We start from the raw sequence: 19685 nt of genomic DNA on the forward strand, positions 1-19685 counted from the left end.
ATAGCAAGAACATTGCGCTGTCAATTGTCATCGATTTTACTTCAGGCACCAAACAGAACCCCACCAGAATGGGCGTTACCAGAAAACGGAAGGACACAAAAGACGGAAGAATCCTTTTCTAGCCTTTGCTCGGTACCAAGCGGGAAAATACATTACCGAAGGAACAGCACAGGAGGAGGAAGCACTCGGCGGAGGCGGCCGCCCCCTTATCGAACAGACTCACGTTCCCTCGGCTCGGTCCGGTGCGAGATGGAAATAGTCAAGTCTCGCCAAGTCAGCAGCCCGAGCCTGAGGTGGAGTGGCGAAATGCAATCGAAAGTTCGAGGAAGACATCGTTGCCTGCACGTCTCGGGTCGATCGCTCGGGGGTTCCAGCAGATCTCGAGATTAAGTAGAGGAAATATATTTCGGCCTTCAGGAGCAGGAGCTGGCTGGAAGGCGAACGTCACGGATGCGGTAAACTATACGTGACTTACTGCCGGTGAACGAGAAAATGATGCATTTTGTTCCTGCTTTGCTCCGTTTCTGCTTTGGAGGTACGTTAAAAAAATAAGTAGAAAATGCATTTACAGCGTATTAGTATTCCACCCGGGTGCTATTCCGCCCCAGCGGCCCCAACGAAATTGTTTTGCGAAGCAAATTGTATTGGCAATTGTTTCGAACGAGAGCCGATCGATGGCGCATTTTGGTGGAATTCGTTTTTTTATTTTCCTCGTACCCAATTCGTGCCTTTGCCAAAGTTGGTCCATTTCGTTTTTAAATTCAGCACTTCAGTTAAGAGTTGAGGCAGGAATGACTCCATCCTTAGGGTGGAGTCGCGTCGCAAATGTAACCGGAAGACACATATTCCTGCCACAGTCACTCATCATCAGTCACTTACCTTGCCGAGGCCAACATTTTCGCGATTCGCCATCCGCCGGGCCAGCCCGGCCGGGATCGGTGGGGGCGTCCGCTGGATCGCCCCGCAGAATGCACCATTTGCCGCCGTCATTTCCGCCGTCGTCGAACCGCCGCCCACAGGCTCAACACCGCCACCGCCGGAAGCCAATCGTTGAGCAGCCCTGTGCCGGAGTGGAAAGAAAATGGAAAAAATTGAGTTTAAAAAAATTGGACGCCAATAATAGCAGCGTCGGGTTGCGCAAAACGAATGACCTCCCCTCCCCTCGTGGCAGGTAGTTGGCTGTGAAAATGAAAAATTATGTGCTTTAATCAAATGTTAATTTTGGCAAATTTGCCAGTGTTTTATGGTCGCTCACGCACATTATTGCGTAGAATGTGTTGTTTCAGCAACCGGGCTGCCGGTGTTTGCGGTGGTCGAAATCAATTAAACCCCTTTACATGCCAACTTTCCAATCGAACGTGTTTCGTTCGATCGATCGATCGGCCCCGGAGGCGGGAAAACGCGAACACGAGCGGTTCGCCACGCCGGCCTGGCAGGGTGGGATTAAAATTAATATTGATTTATGAAGCAATTTTTCCGATCCGGAGCTTTTTCCAGCCTCCGGAGCTTTTTTCCATATTTTTCCATGTCTGCAATCCGCGATTCTGGCACTGCGTGTGCCCATCGTAAGGGCCTATCGACGATGGCGACAGTAATTTTATTGCCCGCCTAGCAAAACAGATGGATTCGAGGTGGTGAGAGAAAAACAAAATCCTTCCAGACAATTGCCAAAAAAGCGTCGCCTATATCCTATTGTTTGCGTTGCAGCTTCATGCGTTCCACACCGAAAACTCCCCGCATCTCGCAACAAAACTTCAAAAACGATTGGCGGCGCGAATATGGCGGGAGAAAATATTTACTTTTCCGGATTTTCCATTTCCAATCCGGGGCTCACTCGGCTTACTGAACAGCGTTGTGACGGATCAGGCAGATATTTTTACATTTGGTTTAAAGTGGAGCAAATTGACAAACGCTTCGCAAACACGCTCTGCCCTAATGCTGAAAAAAGGCGCTTTGGTGGCCCTTAATTTATATCATCAAAGCAACGTCTGTATTACTTTTAAGCCCTCGGTCCGGGGGCTTTTGTCAAGTTCTGTGACCAACGAAAAAAGAGGAAAAAAAAGCAGGACTACGAACCAGAAATCATCGCCAATGAAAACGAGCATAACCACATAATCTCCGTCCGGATTGCTGCTCCCGAAAAACGGGCCTGCCCTCGAGAGGAGCAGCACTCCTAGTGTCTTGTGTCGGGTTTTGTGCAAAGTTCTTCGCTTCACCAGAAAGAAAGTTGCTCCTTATATCATGTCGCAATTGTTAGCTGTTGTCACCTCGCCCGTCCGCTCTTCGTCGTTCCGACACTCCGGTAGTTTTGCCGGAAAACCGACCACCGGAACCCCGTGACGTGCGGGAAAGTTTCCCTACTCGTTCCCATCACTCGACGGCGGCGGCGTAGCGAAAATAAATGCATCACCGGGAACGGGAACCAGTTGGCTGGCCGGCCGGCCGACCGGCCATCTTCGGAGGAGGATGATAAAAAGCGAACCGAGTTTCTGTTTCTTCCTTGTGCTCTGTCCCCAAAGTTTTGCCCGATTCTTCGCCGTGTTCCGTAAGAACTTTCCCGAACCTCAAGGTTCTAAGGAGCAGTGGTCTGTGCGAAATCTCGGTTCCCGGGGATTTCGTGTCCGCGTTTTTCGGTTCGGCTTCGGGGGTGTTTTTCGTCATTTCAACCCACACCCGGGGCCGAGCCAGGACTAGCCTGATGTGGTGGTTAGGTCGTGTCCTGCAATCTCTGATCGGTCGAGCGTTTCTAGCGTGTTTGCCTTTTTTTCTCATCGCTTCCTGTCGGCTGGGCCACTAAGCCGTCGAGGATAATGTTAAGAACGGCACGAAGCGTCACAAATAATGCCACCCAGAAGGCGCGGCCCAGCGAAGACCAAAAAATAAGCTCGACCAAAACCAGCGGAAAGCAAAAAAAGCAAGATGATACATTAAGCAGGAGTCGGAGTGAGCGGCCAATCCGTCTTGGCTGGCGAAATATTTCACGGACGGTCGGCGACGAATTTCATTCCGTCCTGGAAGCCACCGTGCGAACGGTGGCCGTCTCGTGACATTCGTCGAGCTAATGCTTAAAGTGGTAGGATTTATGATTCCAACTTCGACCGTGTGTGTGCTAGTCAACGTTGGAACGTTGCCAAACGTTTCACCCGCGCCTGTAGAACTCTTCCGGCTGTTCAAGGGCATGGGTAAGCTTTTCTACTTCCGCCAGAGGTGTGGCCGGGAAAATTTCAAAACCATTCTGTCAAACCCGAACTACGACTCGATGCTTCCGAGGCGTAAATTGAAGAATATTTTCTAGTGGGCTCTCTAGCTCCAAAGCTAGATGAATTTCACCATCGATGAAAAGTTACAATTACTTTCGGAATCAACAGAAGCATTTTGAAGAACACTTCAGAAGTGTTCATTAATATTTACTGGCCGCTTTTCGTAAATAATAATGTAAGCTTGTGTCGCCACCCAGCACCCGAACAGAAGTTAAACACTCCGACGACACCTTCTCAAAACCTAGCGGCTCCTAGAAATGGGCGATAATAACCTGCGCCCTTATTAATACTTTTTACACCGCAAAAATTGTTTTCATTACAATCATTTTACGTTCGTCGTAATCGTGTTGCCACTGTCGCTCGAAGCCCGCTCCCCGAAAACACGAGTTGGCCGCGCCAAGTCGAGATGGGGCACTTCGACTTCAGAGAGCTGCTTCAAAACGGCACATCCTGGGCCTACAACCCCGCTGATGATGATGGTGCGTTTTTACATGCCACTTCTTGGCCCGGAACACGTTCGGGGACCGGTTTCAGGGTACCTTTTGGGACCACCGCACCTTAAGAAAAACGGGGCCCGATAATGGAAGGTCGTCCGAGGCGTGTAACTCGAGCATGCTCTTCATTTATTTAATAAACGAAAAATGGAAAGCTTTGTAGTTGCGAAAGGGAAGCATCATGGACCGACCGACCGGTCGAACGTCAAACGTCCGGAAGAGCAGTCCAGGAGGCCCCTTTAAAGCACTCCAGCCGGTGCTCCTGCTTTCGGGTGCCTGTTCTAAACAAGAGGTGTACCTGCGGACTAGAGAATGTCTTGCCGTCGATCCTTCGCTTGTCTTCGCCGGCACCGGCCGAAACCGAAAAACAATGGAAGGAATGTTTCGCCCGGAAGATGCTCTCTTATTGCGTCCTAAAGTGCGGGGGGCGCAAAGGTAGGCAAATGCCCGCCCAGTCCAACTCCCTACGGATGGAGCTGATTTGGGGCTTAGCCTAGTGTTTGGACGTTTTGCATTTCCGACCTGGCTCTGACCTGGCTCGAAGGATGAAAGTGTACGTGATCAAGTGCCGAATGGAGTCCGAGGCCCAGCTCCGGTGGGGGAAATATTTACGAAAACTGATTTTAATGTCCTTCGGAGTTCGTCGTAGACGGCAATCCGTTTCGAGTGGAGGGTTTTGAGCCGATGGACCGATGGAGAGTGGGCGCCCACCCTAGGCGTCCGAAGGCAAGATTCTTGAAGTAATTAAATTCCGCAACACGGGGTAGGAAGTTCTTAGGAAGTAGAAGCGGATGTTGGAAGCAACACCCGCACCAAATGCCACACAGACACACACACGTACGCAGAGCGGACGAAACACATTTGGATTATGTTGTTCGTCGTCCCGGTTCCGTCGATTAGCACAGTCGCCGAAGGCTGGGGGCGGGCTTCCGGGCGGCGGAGGACGTACGTCTCACTTATCTACTGTCCTCAGGTCCTTTCGCCACATTTCGCCGCACAGACCGAAGGTTTATCTACCGAGGTGGCTTAAGTTATTAACTTTTATTAAAATGTCAGCTCGTTTGAGATTTTGAGGCGGGTTGACGCGGGTCACGACGCGGTGGGTTGCGAGACCTCTTGACAGCGACTTCGTGCCGAGATGGTGTCCAGCTGGAGGACTGTGGCCCATTAAAAAGACATATCTCTTGCGCCGGGAATTGATTAGGTTTTGTGGGTTGATCAATTATGAAATAATAGGCGGAAAATGAGCGTTTTATGGGAAAACTTTCGGGAAGCAGACGGTGGCTGGGACATTTGGATGGTGTACGTGGCCGATAAAAAGTTTTCTCCATAAATGCCCGGTGCGGGAAGAACCTTCCGGAAGTCCTGCTTGACAGTCGGTATGTTTAACGGATGCAAACGTCACATTCGAGATAAACACCTTAGAAAAGTTGTAATGTTGTAAGATGGCGAATCGGATCAACCTTTTTTGGCATTAGTTCTCAGCACCGCATTAGCTATTGTACTGAAACAGCTCTGTCTATTAGACCGACTTGACAATCCTTCGATTTCTTATGTTAATTATAATCACAAATTATTTGAAAAGCGATTTAAAGTCACATAAACGCTTTTATTGAACGACACCGATAAACTGCGAAACCATCGGTACCGAACGGCTGTGACATAGGCATATGCTTTCAGGTAATCCGTTACGCTATAAAGCACATTCTGCAGCCACATTTTTGATGTCTTAACTTTAGTCATAAATTGTGCCAACCTTTTTGCCACTTCCCAAAAAACACCTTCCCGTTGGAGCGTAATAACGAAGAAGGGCTTAATCACGGTAGCGCCCCCCGGTGAAGCGTAGGGTTTATCTTTCATTCCAACGAAATTGCTTCCAATCTAGCCGATAATATCCGACAGGTCGGAGGCTAGGGCCGCATTACAACCGCACTCGAAAAAGAAAAATGCCCGGCTCCCGGCACCCAGCACCGCGGATCGCATCCATTTTACCACCGCAAGGATCATGCCGGGCTGGGCGGGACCCGCCACATAAAACGCGCAACAAGAGCGAAAGCACATCCTCGTTTACGGAGATCCCATCTCAATTCACCCTTGCAGCAGCAACAATCACACGCACCGGCACGCGGAAAAAGGAACCCTCGCCAACGGTGGTGAAACGGAAAAGGTGGGCGGCGAGAAAACATATTCCCACCCCACGGGACATAATCGTTTTATGCTAAAAGTAATGGTAAAAATATTCAAATTTTTGCCACGTAACCCCGAAGCGCGCAGTGACAAGGACGCGGTGGCCCCAAATCGGGTTGGCAAGTGATAATAGGTTCCCGGAATGGGGAGTGCTTCCTTCTTCTTGAAGTGCCTCTGTCACCCACGTGACATCCTCGGCGAGGCATCCTGTAAAGCTCTCCTACAAAGCCGTAAAGCGACACAACATAACAATGCCACGCACACACACACACACAGAAAGACAGACACAAACCGTATGTAGATGTCGCGTGAAGTGGGAAATCTGGTCGCTCGATAACAGGATTCCCGGTTCCCCGTTTACGCTCCTAAACCAAAGCCAATGCTGGATGCGTCAGGGTCGGTTCCGGTCAGCGAAACACTGGCGTCCGAATAGATGTTCCCAAGACGGCACACCAACACACTAAATGCGACACTTCCGGTTTGCGACCGGAAGTCCCCCGGAGCAAGGATAATGCGATTCCCCGTTTCCGACCAGACAAGGAAGGAACGAACGAAAACAACAAAAAAAACAACGAAACGCCAATAAATTTATCTAATCTGGAAAACATTATTTGAATAAAAATGCGATAACTCTCGGTTAAATCTCAATTTCCACGATAAAATCAGATTACCGGGTTTTCTGGGGCGAATCCGGGTGGCTGAAGTGGGCGAACAGAAGCAGTAGGGGCGCAACTCGCCGCCTGCGACAGTTTGGCAGTTTGTCACCTCGTCCGCGGTGGTGCTGTGTTCCCGAAAGCGGTTCGCCTATTCGGCTACTCGTGGTTTTGCTGGTCTCTTTCTTACCCTTCGCACTCAGATTAGCAGCGAGCATCGATCCTGGTGGCCACCGGGAATGGATTAGCGTAGAAGCCACCCTTCAGCACCTCAACTAAACAGAAGCAGCGAAGGGGAGCCTCTTCCGCCATACCCGAAGAGTAGGCCAGGGAAAGATGTAGTCGCCTGCCCGACAGCTAACCGCACATCGCAACAAACGAACGGGAACGGACTGGAACTGGAGCGCATAATAAATGAACGAAATTATTTTTCTCATTATGTCCTGGGTGGTGGAAAACTTTGGCCGCCCGGACCAGCAATCGAATCGAAACGAGGCTCAAATCGCGTATCGCGCGGGACCGGGAAACTCCTGCCGCTACGCCCCATTTGGTGTGAGGTCACAGCGGAGTGAAAATTATATTTGCATAGAAAATCACGACGACGACGACGACGCAGCATAGCGTTCCGTTTTGCGGCGTGATTTTTTCTCTACCTTTTGGTGTGATGTTTAGCCTCCGCAACGCGCTTCTAATCCGGATCACCCGGTGCTCTTCCTCGGTGCTGTAAGCAGCCCAAGCCCGACACGAAAGGTGTACGGTGTAATATTTATGTTATGCGAATCCGGGAGCCGCGCGACGGGTGCGCCGAGCCTAGGAAATATGTTTTGAATATAAATGATAATTTTAACGCAACGTCCTATCTTGTGCCGACTTTCGCTTTGCTTAGAGTACCACTCCACAGTACCCTCTGGCTCCCCAAGAAGCTTCCGGTTGGAGAAGCACCAAAGTGGGTTGTTTACTTTGGGGCGGGATGTTTATGTAGATGTTGGCACACAGCGAACGGGGAATACACGACAACTATTACTAAGCGCCGCGTGACACCGTAAGGTGTCCTCAAAATCTTGCGACACTATTCCAGCGCGACCACAACAACCAACGAACGTTTTGCAGCTTCTGGAAGAAAGGTTTCTTCGTGGCGCGTAGGAAATTAAATACGACCTTTGATACCGGGAGTGCGTCACCAGCGCGGGACGATCGTGAGAGCGCGTCCTTTGAGGTCGCCACCTCCGGATCCATCCGGAGAAGCTGTTTGATGCGTGCAAACTATGCGTGACGGGACAGGGCTTTTCCCGTTTTTGGGACGGATAATTATTTTGCGAAACCCTGTGACAGATGCGGCAAACCGGAAGCGACACTGCGTGCCGTGTGTGTGTGTGTGCAAATGAAACATAAATAATTTCACGGAGCTCCATTTTCCGAACACCTTTCGTTGGTCCGCTGGTGGGCGAAAGATTGGCGATTTGCGGGTGGCCGGATGGCACCAGGTTTTCCGGGTCTCTGTTTGCTTTCTCACACCACCGTTCGCCTGCCTGCCGGATGGGGTCCTGGGAAAATGTCACGCATGGCCGTGCCAATCTCGAAAGTCCAGGCCACCAGCCCGAGCCGTGTTGGGTTCGGGCTTTGTATTGCAATTGAAATGGTTTAAAATTAAATGGGACCAGTGGCGACCGAAAATGAATGGCGAACTAATTAACTAGAGAACCGAGTGTGCTGTACGATGGCTCGTGGGGTTGCAAATGGCCTTTTCGGTAGGAAAGTGGTCGGTGGTGAAAGGACAATGGAAGCCTTAGTGACTGAATGAAATGCTAATTCCAATGTTACTCAAAAACATCGTTCATTCATTAACGAAAATATTAAGTTACATTGAGCTTCATCGGTAACAGCACCCCGGGTGTATCTAAATCTACGGAACCGATTCATGTCGAGCTTAGCTCATACACTTTTAGTCATATCCTTGAATCAAATGATTAGTCTAAATTAATCTGAATAATCAAATATTTACAAATGTGTTTCAGAGTACATTTTAAGGTTTTATGGTAAGGTAATCACTCTTGATAGAAAGCATAGAACCTAACGTGAACTGAAAACATTTTATATACACCCTTTTCCCATTTTCATCTCCTCCATAATTTGCTTCACTGGCGCATCATGGCGCAGATGTGCCCTACGGCCCACAACAATAGCGGCGTCCAATGCCATAGAAAAAAAGTGTTCAATTATGCCACCAAACAGCATATGGGGCTCGTGTCGATACCAAAACGACTGAAAACCCACAAAAGCGGAACAAAGCGCGTGTAACGAATCCATTTTCATCATAAATTCGGTGTCAAAAAGCACACACACACACCACGAACACTTGGCCATCCACGGTCGGGTGTGGCGTTGTGCGTGATTTTATTCAGTTCTTGCCTATTGACTTTTCCGCCCAACCGCCCAGGAGACGGGCGTACGGCGTTCGATGAATTGACAGAATATTATTATCACTTTCTCTCGATCACAACCACCGACCGCGTGGGGTGGCGATACATGCGATTTCGGAAGGGCCTTCTTTTTCGAGTGGAGGCCACAACCCTCCACAGGCTACGGAAAGACAAGTGACAGCTATTCCGGGCCGAGCGCGAAAGGAAAGAAACCCGCTCATGGTGCCGGGCGACGCGCATCAACGTGACACAGCTGTCAGAGACGCGAGTCGGGCAAGAAAGATGAGAACGGCACCGGCCAGATGGGGCCATGTTTTGTTGCCATGTTGGAAAAACGAAACACACTTACGCACACGGTCAAAAAGCGATTCCATCCGCTTTGATTCCAACGATGACAACACTAAACCGGTATTTAAATCCATCGAAAACAAAAACGCTTCATTCTGACACAAATCACACTGAAAACTTGAGTGTTTCCTGGTTTCAAAGCATGCTTCGTTAGCAACGTGCGTGACAACGACTGCGTCTCGGTTGCTCATTACCAAATCGTGAAAAAATCCTTCTTCCACATCCACTGTGACGGCGCGTAGCCTTTCAACGCACGATCTATTAGCCATTATCGCGGGCGTTGAGCGAAGCACTTTGGCAGTAAATTCGATGAAATCGAGAGGAAAAAATCACCAATCACCATGCGCCTCCATGCGCCGTCATTAATAATTTTCTCTTCGCACTCTTCGCTCACTCACGGGGCGCGCAGCATAATGTTACCACACAGCACGGCTCACATCCGACCGACCAGCTGGCAGACGACCTCCGGGGAAAAAATCAATGTCTGGTGCGCCAGACGCCCGACCCGACGGCTGGGGATGAATTTAATCAATTTTATGATTGGTTATAAAATTAATTATGTTTAGAAAAGAGTTCTTCCACCGGCCCTCTGCTGTCCACCGTTCGACCCGGGTTAGTGTTGTTTTGCGTCTCGTCGTTGCCCGACTTATCGGTGGCGGCCATCGGCAAACATAGCCGGGGCGCGTGCAAAATACGCTCCGCTCCGTGGCCAGTCTGTGGCGTTAATGGTGTTGGCTGTGTGGTGTAAAAATAATGAAAACACTTGTCCGACAAGCCAGGAGAAACGAGTGCCAGGAGTGGAACCATTTTTCACGACTTCACACCATTTTCCACGCGCCGATTTTGGGGCGGAAAAAAGGAGGCACACAAACTGTACAGGGCACCGTTCAACGTTCGCACGCACTGATGGATGGATATTTTGAGAGATTGGGAGCTGGGCTGGGTTGCTTGTTCCCCGGAGCGCCCGGGTTCGCAACAGTTTGGTCGTCTCCAGCGGCGATGCTACTCTGTTTTTACAGCCAGTAAATTTGATTTATTCCCACTCCCGGGTCCACCAGTCCGGGGCGCATGATCCTCCAGAAGTCCCGCGCCAGCTCGGTGGGAGATCGCAACACACACTTGATGAGGTCTCGCCCTGCTTCTGGCGCCATCCGTCTTCCGGGTCCTCCGGGCCTGGTGCGGCGTCTTGCGACGTCTTCTCGTAGCGGCTGCGAGACCGTCGGGGCAGTGAAAGTATTTATGGCGAGGCGCTGGCGAGAGTGATCTCATTAGTGCTAATTGAATCTTGCTAATTGAAATTAGTGCCGTCCGCTGGATACGCAGCCGCCGCGCTCCGGTGGCGGGATACGCAAGCAGGTGCCATCGATGGCGGGATTCCGGTGTCACGAACTCGCGGTACGGGTGTGTAATTTATGGTGACAACTTCACTTAAGTTAATTTTATCGTTTGATACGTTTAAAGTCGAAATCGATCACGGGACGATTAGGTAGTTAGCGGTTGTGGCGCGATAGTGGTTGGCAATTTCATTGCAAGTAGTTGTTGACAGGGAAAAATTTAATTGATGATAGCTTCATAGCGCCATTCGAAGAGTTGTTTAGATGTTTAAAGTTTGAACCAACATAAATATGCCTCGCAAATAGAATGATGAGACTGAAAATGCTCCGAATGACCAAGTTAAAGAGATTATCTCCCGTGGGAACCATTAACCGATAAAATAGAAGCCGTTCCCTGGGTCCTTTTCCATTCGCATCCTAATTTAACATTTCCCGTCCACCGTTATTTATTCTCGCCCGGCCGGCTGCCGGTGGAATGACATCAATTTTCGTTTGGATGATAAATTTTTATTGCCCGCCCGTGTCCGGTTCAGGCTGGGTTTAAAATTGGAGACACCCAGTGTGCTACTAAACCAGTGGCGGACCCCATGAAATAATGAATGTACCGCGGCAGCTTGGAAAAGCTGCAAATATATTTATTGATATTCTATCCGGCATCCGGCCGAAAGAGTGCGCAAGAACAAGAAACGGGAAAAACTATTTTCATTTCCCATCATTTATCCGTCCCGCTGGGCGACCGAAACAAAATTGTAGCCATAACAGTCAACCAATACCGGCCCAAACGAAATAAACCGGCTGGGAGTGTGCGTGTCCGTGGATATCCGGCTCGCGAAAGTCGCTCCAAATAATCCATTCCCGGCACCACAGTTTAAGCACTCGGGCCTCCTGGGGGGAAATGGCCGACCATAATTTCGGCTTCGGAAAAGCCACCGTATGCACCGGGGAAAATGCATTTTTCTGCACCAACGGTGCCGCCAGTTTTTGCGGTGACCGAAACCGGAAATCATTTTGTTTAATTTCGCTTAACTGGTGACACTCGGCAGCGGGAAGCCGACCGGTGGGCGGGCATTCGATTCGTCGTATGACGGCGCCACTGACCACATCAGGTGGTGGCGTGACGTGCAACACGCGTTTCCGGTTCAGCGCCCACAACGGGTTCGATGTCCTGTAACGGTGGCCTCACTGCGCTGTGTCAAGCGACCGGCTTCCGGTTTGAATTTCGATCGCTCACCGCACGGGGCTCACGTTTCGTTGGGTGCCTTTTTATTTCACGTCGATAAATATGATCGTTACGTGAACGTTCGAGAGACCACATCGACTCGTCATCGAAACCTCCGATGGATCGATGATGGACGATCGTAGCGGGAAATAAAACCGGCCAAAACCGAAAGCAACCCAAACATACCATTCCCGAAGGGATGTCCTTCGACGAAAAAGTGGAACCACCCGAAACAACCCCTAACAGCACGCACATTTGCATACATAAATTCGGTGTTTTTACGAGAAGCCCTCACTTGACGTGCAACTTCATGCAAAACGCACACAAAACATGCCGTGTTCCCATCGCCAACTGCCGGCCGCAGAAAAAGCTACTGAAGTTACGAAAAACATCCCCACCGTTTTGTTTGTTCAATTTATGGTGAAAATCGTTTGATGTGATAATCTATTTTCCCACCGGCAACGGTACTGCTGCTGCTGCTGGAGGTGGCGTGCGAAAACCACGTAATGGCGAAAAATTGAAGTTGGGCTTGATGGAAAATGGAAATCTGATACCGTCGGTTAGCATTAACACCACGCGGATGCTGATGTCACAATGGAGCCCGCAATCGGGAGGAAATTTAATGCAACGAATTGATTACCTATCAATAATCGGACGGAAATGGTGACGCGATCGCACTGCGGAGAACGATGAAGTGATGAAGAAGGTTGACGATACGAGGTTTAACTGCTGGTCAACAGTTAGCACCATCAAACAGTCAATCAACATCAATGGTTATCGGTAGATTGGTGTTAAAAAGAATTCCAATTCCGTGAAAATTTAAACTTTAACAATCATAACTGAAAACATGTAGAAGACAAGTTTTTTTCACTCATGATATCTCATTCTCTTCACAATTTGAGTAGCTTGTAGTCAGTTTTTGTAAGACTAATAAACACTAAATTATTATTTGTCAAAATATCGTTCTTAATCATACATAACAACATAGTACAGTGAAAATGATCACAAATCTAGTGTAGCATAGGGTCAATAATTTCTGGCGTAAAGCAAAAGTTCAATAAGAATGCGAGCCGCTTAAAGACCAGAATATTCGAACTTGTTCTTGCCAGCGTTATCGACAACGCCTTTTTACGATGCAAAAGAAACTTCTTGAGAGAATAAACTGGCAAGAACAGAAAACGACGAAAGCGAACCACGTTGTCCAACAGATTGTTTCCACTCAACCCAGGAAGTCTTCTGGAAAGTGCTTCCGTCGACCGGCCATTAAATCGTTCGCCTCGCTGCACTTTCCATCGCTCGCCAAGACAATTTTCGACGCGAGTTCGTTCCATCGTTAAGTTCATCATCTGCGAAACGGGCGAGATGGCGTCACTTGGCGTTGGCATTAAAAAAACAAAACACACACTTACATACCGAGAACGCCATTTCCCGGCGCATCGAAAGATCCTAACCCCCGGGGCCGCGGATCGTTCTGCTCCAGGTGTTGACTCCCGGGGGCCAATGTTTCTTGGCTTCCCCCGTCGGGACAAAGGCGAGAAAATCGATAAACAAACACATTATTTATGCGCTCGCCAGGGGGTGGCCGTGGGCCGGCGGCCTGCAGGAAGGTTTTGTTGATTTTCCACTTTCCAATATTTTCCCTTCCGTCCCGTCGAGAGAAGCTGACCTTTCTCCGGTTTCGGGTTCGCGTCTCGAGAAAAATTCCATCACAACGCCGCAGCTAAGAGTGCCTGCGAGCTGAAAGAAGCCACTTTTGCAATCCATAATGATCTCGGCCACTGATCGTCGAGGCCGAGAAGTGGTGAAAATTTGTTTTCCCATTTTCCTCTATTCAATCACTTCTTGGGGAACGTTTTCGACGAAGAATTAATTAACCATACGCCGGCCAGCTTTCGACACTAGCGCCATAAGCCATTTCAGTTGTGGAACAACATATTCCTCCCGTTTTCTGGCCACGGCGAAGAGGTTCCATACAGCCCCACCGGTGTGCAGTCAGCTAATAAAGCTCATCATCGATCGATAAATATTTTTTCAATTGACAGAGCTAAATTTTTTCCCCATAAAACCGCTGCCCGGGTTCGGGTTCGGAAGTCATAAACCACATACGGTTTCCCGGCGCCCCGGCCGTCGTATGGTTTTTCTTGAGGATGCCGAAGCATACCTCGAGCTCGGTTCCAAGACCGAAGAATTCAGCACACACCCCAGGAGGCATCTTGTCCCAAAACCTCGGCCTTCCTTTTCCAAGATACCCCGAAGACGACTCGAAACGGGACGAGACCGTACCGGCAGTGGATGAAAAATGTTAATATAGAGCAACCTTGGAAATAATAAAATCCTATTATCCTTTTAAATGCCCGCCCCGGTGGCACTCCAGGAGGAAAAGCCTTCGAGATGCAGGAAGAATTTCTCGGGTCTCCCCCAAAACGGAGAGAGAGAGAGAAGAGAGCGGTCGCAAAGGGGATGCGCCCGCAGAAAGGGACGTCCGCAATCGGCAGTCAAAAGTCTAAAGTCAGCAATAATAATTTCATGCAACATATGTTTCGTATGTGTGTGGGGAGCCGTACCGTTCCGAACGGGACCCGGGACACACCCGGGACGGGAAGAACATTTCTCTGCAAATGGGAATGTTTTTCTTCCCCACTCCCGAGCCGGCTGCTCCTTACGTGGCCGTTTTGGCTCCTGGAGCACTCACTCGGGGCATCGAATCGAACTGGAGCATGGTGGCATGGGTTTCGTGCCGCATGACGACGACGGTGTCCCATTTCGCATCATCTTGGGACAGCTTTTCCGCTCAAAATCGCTTGTATCGTTTACGGGGCGGTACGATAATCCCCTTGTTCGCCTGGCACGTCACAGTCGTGTGCAGGGAATACTCCGGCGACAAACAACAAGCTCATCTGCAGCTGCTAAACACGGTTCCATCACGGGAGCCCGGTTTGGGCCGACTGCCGAACTTCTTTGGATTGAAACCCGCAGCGAAACTGATTTGTCACTGATAGTTTGCGAACTAGAATGGATCACAAAAGAATAGTTCTGTGCAGTTGGACATTCGTTTCAACAGCAGTTAATATCCTGCAGAGAGCTCTCGTTCGTGAGAATGACATTTATTTTTTACGCTAATTTGCATTCACCCGGCAGGACACGCTCGACACGGTGTGTATATTGGATCAACACTATTGTGACTATTTGTCAGCCGTTGGAAATTTGTACCACACACAAACGCGCCATTGACCAACGGGCGGCACTGCAATCGAACGCGGCCGTTGCATGTTCAACCGGGCGGTCGTGCAAAATCCCCTTTTCCTGATAGTATCGTTACATGACCACCACCACCAACACGGCCATTATCATCATCATCAGCATCATCAGCGGAAGCATAATGTCCACACCACTCCGGCGCGGCCGGACTCCATAAAATAGGGCCGTTTCGTATGCACGCGCCAGCGGTGAGCATATATCATGCTTTTGCAGCCCACCGTGGATCGGTGGCCACTCCCGTATGGAGCTTCGCTAGAGCCGTTCAAGAGCGTGGTGCATGGATGTAAATTAAAATCGATATATTTGAGATGCTCATTATTGGGCGGCTCGTTTTAAAGTGAAGCGCGCGGTTTGCAGAGTAAGGACCAATTATGAGTTTTAAGTAACTCGTTTGCCGAAGAGGTTTACATTTTCTTAGATGCAATAGGTCCGGCATATTGCTAAGAGAGTCCACAGCTTACGACGCAAAGTGTGACGGTTATGACGGAAAGGTTTAATAAATATTTAAAAGTCCTTTTCCCAGCCGTCCTAACGAGCGCTCTCGCGAGACGTGTCCATCCCTAATGGTGGATGAAAAATCGATATCAATGCTATTTTTAATGCATTGTTCGCATTTTCCGCCGACGCTGCTCCCACTGGGCTTTGCGGGTTCGAAACAGAGCTCTGACCTACCATCGCCGTAGCTTTTCGCCAGAAGGGCAAGCTCCGTGAGAGTGGAAAAAAATGTAATTTTGAGCCTTGCGAGTCCGGCCGGGGCGAGGCATTTCTGTTGAGCAACGCGTTTCACGGCCATTCCGGTGGGTCAGAGGCCCACGAATGCGAAGACGAAGCACAATCAAACGCGAAAATCGCGCTTCAAAACGAGGCAAAAAATATTTAAATCATCCACGAAACCTGTCGACTGTTCGAGCCGTTCGAGAAGGAAAAGCGAGTGAAAAAGAAAGGAAATTGGGCACACCCAGAAGCCGGGGAGCAAATCCACCCTTCAACCGAAATTGAAATCACTGCCTCGTAACGTCGCGGGAAAAAAACGGTCGGCAAAACGGTGCGGGTAACGGAGCGAGTGAGTGGAGCGAAACGGTGATGTCTTGCCTCGTGGTAACTTACTGCCTTTTCCGGGTGTTGCCTGCCGAGTGTGACCGTCACTGCACTTTGCTGATTTTTTCCCGTTTTTCTTCCCTTCACTATCTATCTATCTATTTATTTACGGTATCCTTTTCGGTCACTTCGCTTCGGGCACCAGGACACTAACCAGGGAGCTGAAGCTTTTCTCGCCGACGAGTGTTTTTCCAATCTAATTTTTTTAATTAAGTCTCCTTCGGAGAGGACTAACCGCGGCAACTGACAGGAATCCGCCAACCAAACGAGAAAGACCGAACGGCGTGTTACAACCCGCGCGGTTCACTTGCGCGCACGGAAAACAAATCACTTCACCCCAAGCCCAGCAGGCCTCCGGCCTTTTGGGATTTCCACACTTGGGACTCCCGACTTTTGGGAAGCTTTGGCGTACGGACACGGATACACCTCGCCCGCACACTCGCACACAAAAGCAATACTTGAAATACGTAAACGACTCGTAAGCTCGGCTAAACTAACTCTCGAGCTCTCTGAACGCAGCTGGTTCGAGGGCGGTTTGCAGATTCCCACACACAGACACACACACACACAAACATGCACACACGTAATCAGGTCTGCGATCTGCTGCACGGTACACGGTATTATCATCACCATCATCAACACGCCGCTGATGACGAAGCGCGCGTCACTATCATCGTTATCATCGTTATCCTTGCGGCTCGAGAGCACCACCGGCACGGCGATGGCGGCACATCATCCACATCGGCACCGTTACTACCACCACCACCGGCATCAGCATTGCCACGGTTCGGCAAAACGTTTCATCAAACGGGCCGCTTCATCCTTCGCCACCCGTCCCGGCTTTTCCGGCGCGTTCCTCCCGAGCGAGAAGGCCTTCGAACGGGATGAGGCCTCCGTTGGGCCGCACGGTACCGGCACTACCCATCGGCGGCCATTGCCGTGAAAAATGTTTCCACCTCGAAGTTTTGGGCAGAAGAAAAATCGATCTTCCAACCGAACCCGGCCGCTCTTTTGCCGATCGTTTGCAGGCGATTTTCCGGCCGCCCGCGTGCACTCGTGCGAAAGTTTCCCCGTTCGGTTCGCTGGGCACCGTTTGTCACGTTTTTCTTAAACTCGTCTTCCGATCGATTGCTGAAAATTTCCACTTGCTTATTAGATCGGTTGACGGTGGTCCGGAACCGGAACGAAGGATAATATTATGTGGCACCTATTCGAGCGGGTGCGCCTTTTTGCCACACGCGAATCCCACCCACCAGCACGGGCGGGCATCGAAAACATCGATACGAACTACGAAAACTACGTACTTCCTGCGACGGTGGCGAACACGAACACCGAATGCTACGACGAGCGCGTCTCGGATGCAACTGACGCACCAAACGAACCGGTTCCGGTATTTTCCCGACCGACCGACCGATGGGCCGATGGTTCGGGCCTCGTGCCGATGCAACAGCGTGGCCACGCGTTGCGCAACACCGGACCCGAACGCACGCACGAAGGCGATGGAAAACCGGCCCGGCGTAGGATTTTCATTGAGGAAAATCCCGATACTACCACGCGCCTCGGAAAAGCGCAACCGTTGAAGACAGTGTCGTGTCACGAACGACGGGTCGTGCGACGCTTTTCTCACTCTCACCCGAAGCTGCTCACTGGGCGAATGAGATTTTCCGACTTCGCAGGAATGCAGCAGTCGGCGGCGACTACCATTGTGCTGTGTATTGTTCAAAAGCAAAACAAACCCACGTGATACAATTCACAACAACGAGAGTGCGACAGAGAGGGAGAGAGCGACAGAGTGAGAGAGAAGAGAATAAGGGTTAGCAACTCACTCGGGTGATGGACGCCGAGTGAGAACGAAGCGACTGGAAATTGTCAAAACGGCGCAGAGTGAGCGCGAGAATCTCAGAAATCATTAAATTGGTGGAAATAGAGAGAGACACAACAAAAAGAAGACTCTTGTGGCATTATTATTTCGATTCGATATCCTCGTTTTCTTTTTTTCTGCCTTCGTCTGGGTCTCATCCCGTCGGAATGCTCGGCGGAATGTCGGTGCGTTGGGGAGGAAATAAAAAAAACATTACCTAGCGCCAATCGGAGGCAACATAATTGGTCGGCTGCAGTCGATGGAATAAGGAAATTCTTGAGGAAAATATTTACCGACGACCATTGATGTCCACCAAATGCGCAATCAGGAGCCAAGCGGCTTGCATTGTTTCATCCTCACCGTTGTCCGGGGTTTCTCACAAGGATATTGGCGAAAGGATTACGGCCAATAAAGTGCTTGAAATGCTTTTTAAATTTATTAGCACAACCTAACAAACAGGCACTGTATGATAATATTAACTAAAGCTTGTGATTGATTTTTAGCGATGGCGACCCGCGTATAATTATCGTTCGTTGCGTCTCATTCGGTGCGAAATGCTTTCCGCTGTGTCTCTCCCGTCTCTGGGGACACAACAACGGAATTGGGAAGGAAAAACGCAAAGAGTTTTTCCGCGTACGAACATGCGAGTGGAGAAAAACCAGACAACCATTCGCAGTCGCGCAGCCGAGCCGTGGGCCGTGTGAGGAGAGGCTATTAATTATATCACTAATTAATGAAGAAAAATGAGACCAACGTGAGGCGTGGAGTGCTCATAAGGTGCTGCGGATGAGGTGAAAAACCAGACACACTCGCGCGCGCCCCGGCATGAAGGATGATCGCAACATAATTATCTCGCAGAATCCTACCAGCCGGTTGGCACGGGGCCGGCCACCTTTCGCCATTTGCCGGAACAATGTGTACGCTTTCTGGTCGGTTCAACAGCACGAAAATAAACCGATGCTGTGACCCACTTTGGGCCGCGCAGCCCAGCCCAAAAGGGCATAATTGATTAGAAAAGTGTGAGCTCGGGGGCCACACAAGCGCAAAGAAAACCGAAACACGCGCCATATTTCGCTGCACCCGGCGTGATATGTTTCAAAACGCCGCACGATGCACGCCGTACGATCTGCGGTGGCCGTAAATATTTACACTTCAACCAGGGCAGCAAATGCAACCCTTCTTGGGGGGTTTGCGTCTTAAGAAGAGATTAAGGTTTTGAGCGGTGTTCCTTGCCAAGATAGAACGCAGGCCACGTAGCATTTTTTCCCCCCCTGCAGACGCTTCACTAGTGCGGCCCGACAGCCCGAGCCGAGCTCATTGCTGGCCGCGGTTCTTCGGGAAGCCATAAATTTGGTTTTAATTGTTGCCAAATTGATACGTTCTGCGGTTATTCGGGAGGAGGTTTAGGATGGCCCGTTCCACTGATTGCAGTTGTCTGCAGCAGAAGATAACCTTCTGCTGGCCCGGGTCGAAGAATCAGTAAAAGACGCTCACGTCTGCGGTTTTCGATCACAGATCGGGAATCGGGCTGGCGTCTGTCGGGAAGCTGTGTA

At 50.0% G+C, this 19685-nt stretch overlaps 1 protein-coding gene across 1 annotated transcript in view; it reads right to left on the reverse strand.

Moving 5' to 3' along the window:
- The window catches only part of LOC128270883 (kinesin-like protein CG14535), a 71135-nt gene that overhangs the window by 43306 nt on the left and 8144 nt on the right, over positions 1-19685 (reverse strand). Inside the window, exon 4 of the mRNA XM_053008308.1 lies at positions 880-1060. Within this exon, the coding sequence (XP_052864268.1) occupies positions 880-1060 (181 nt within the window). The remainder of the gene's footprint in view (positions 1-879; positions 1061-19685) is intronic.

This window comes from Anopheles cruzii, chromosome 3, assembly GCF_943734635.1.
Source record: "Anopheles cruzii chromosome 3, idAnoCruzAS_RS32_06, whole genome shotgun sequence".
Lineage (NCBI taxonomy): Eukaryota > Metazoa > Arthropoda > Insecta > Diptera > Culicidae > Anopheles > Anopheles cruzii.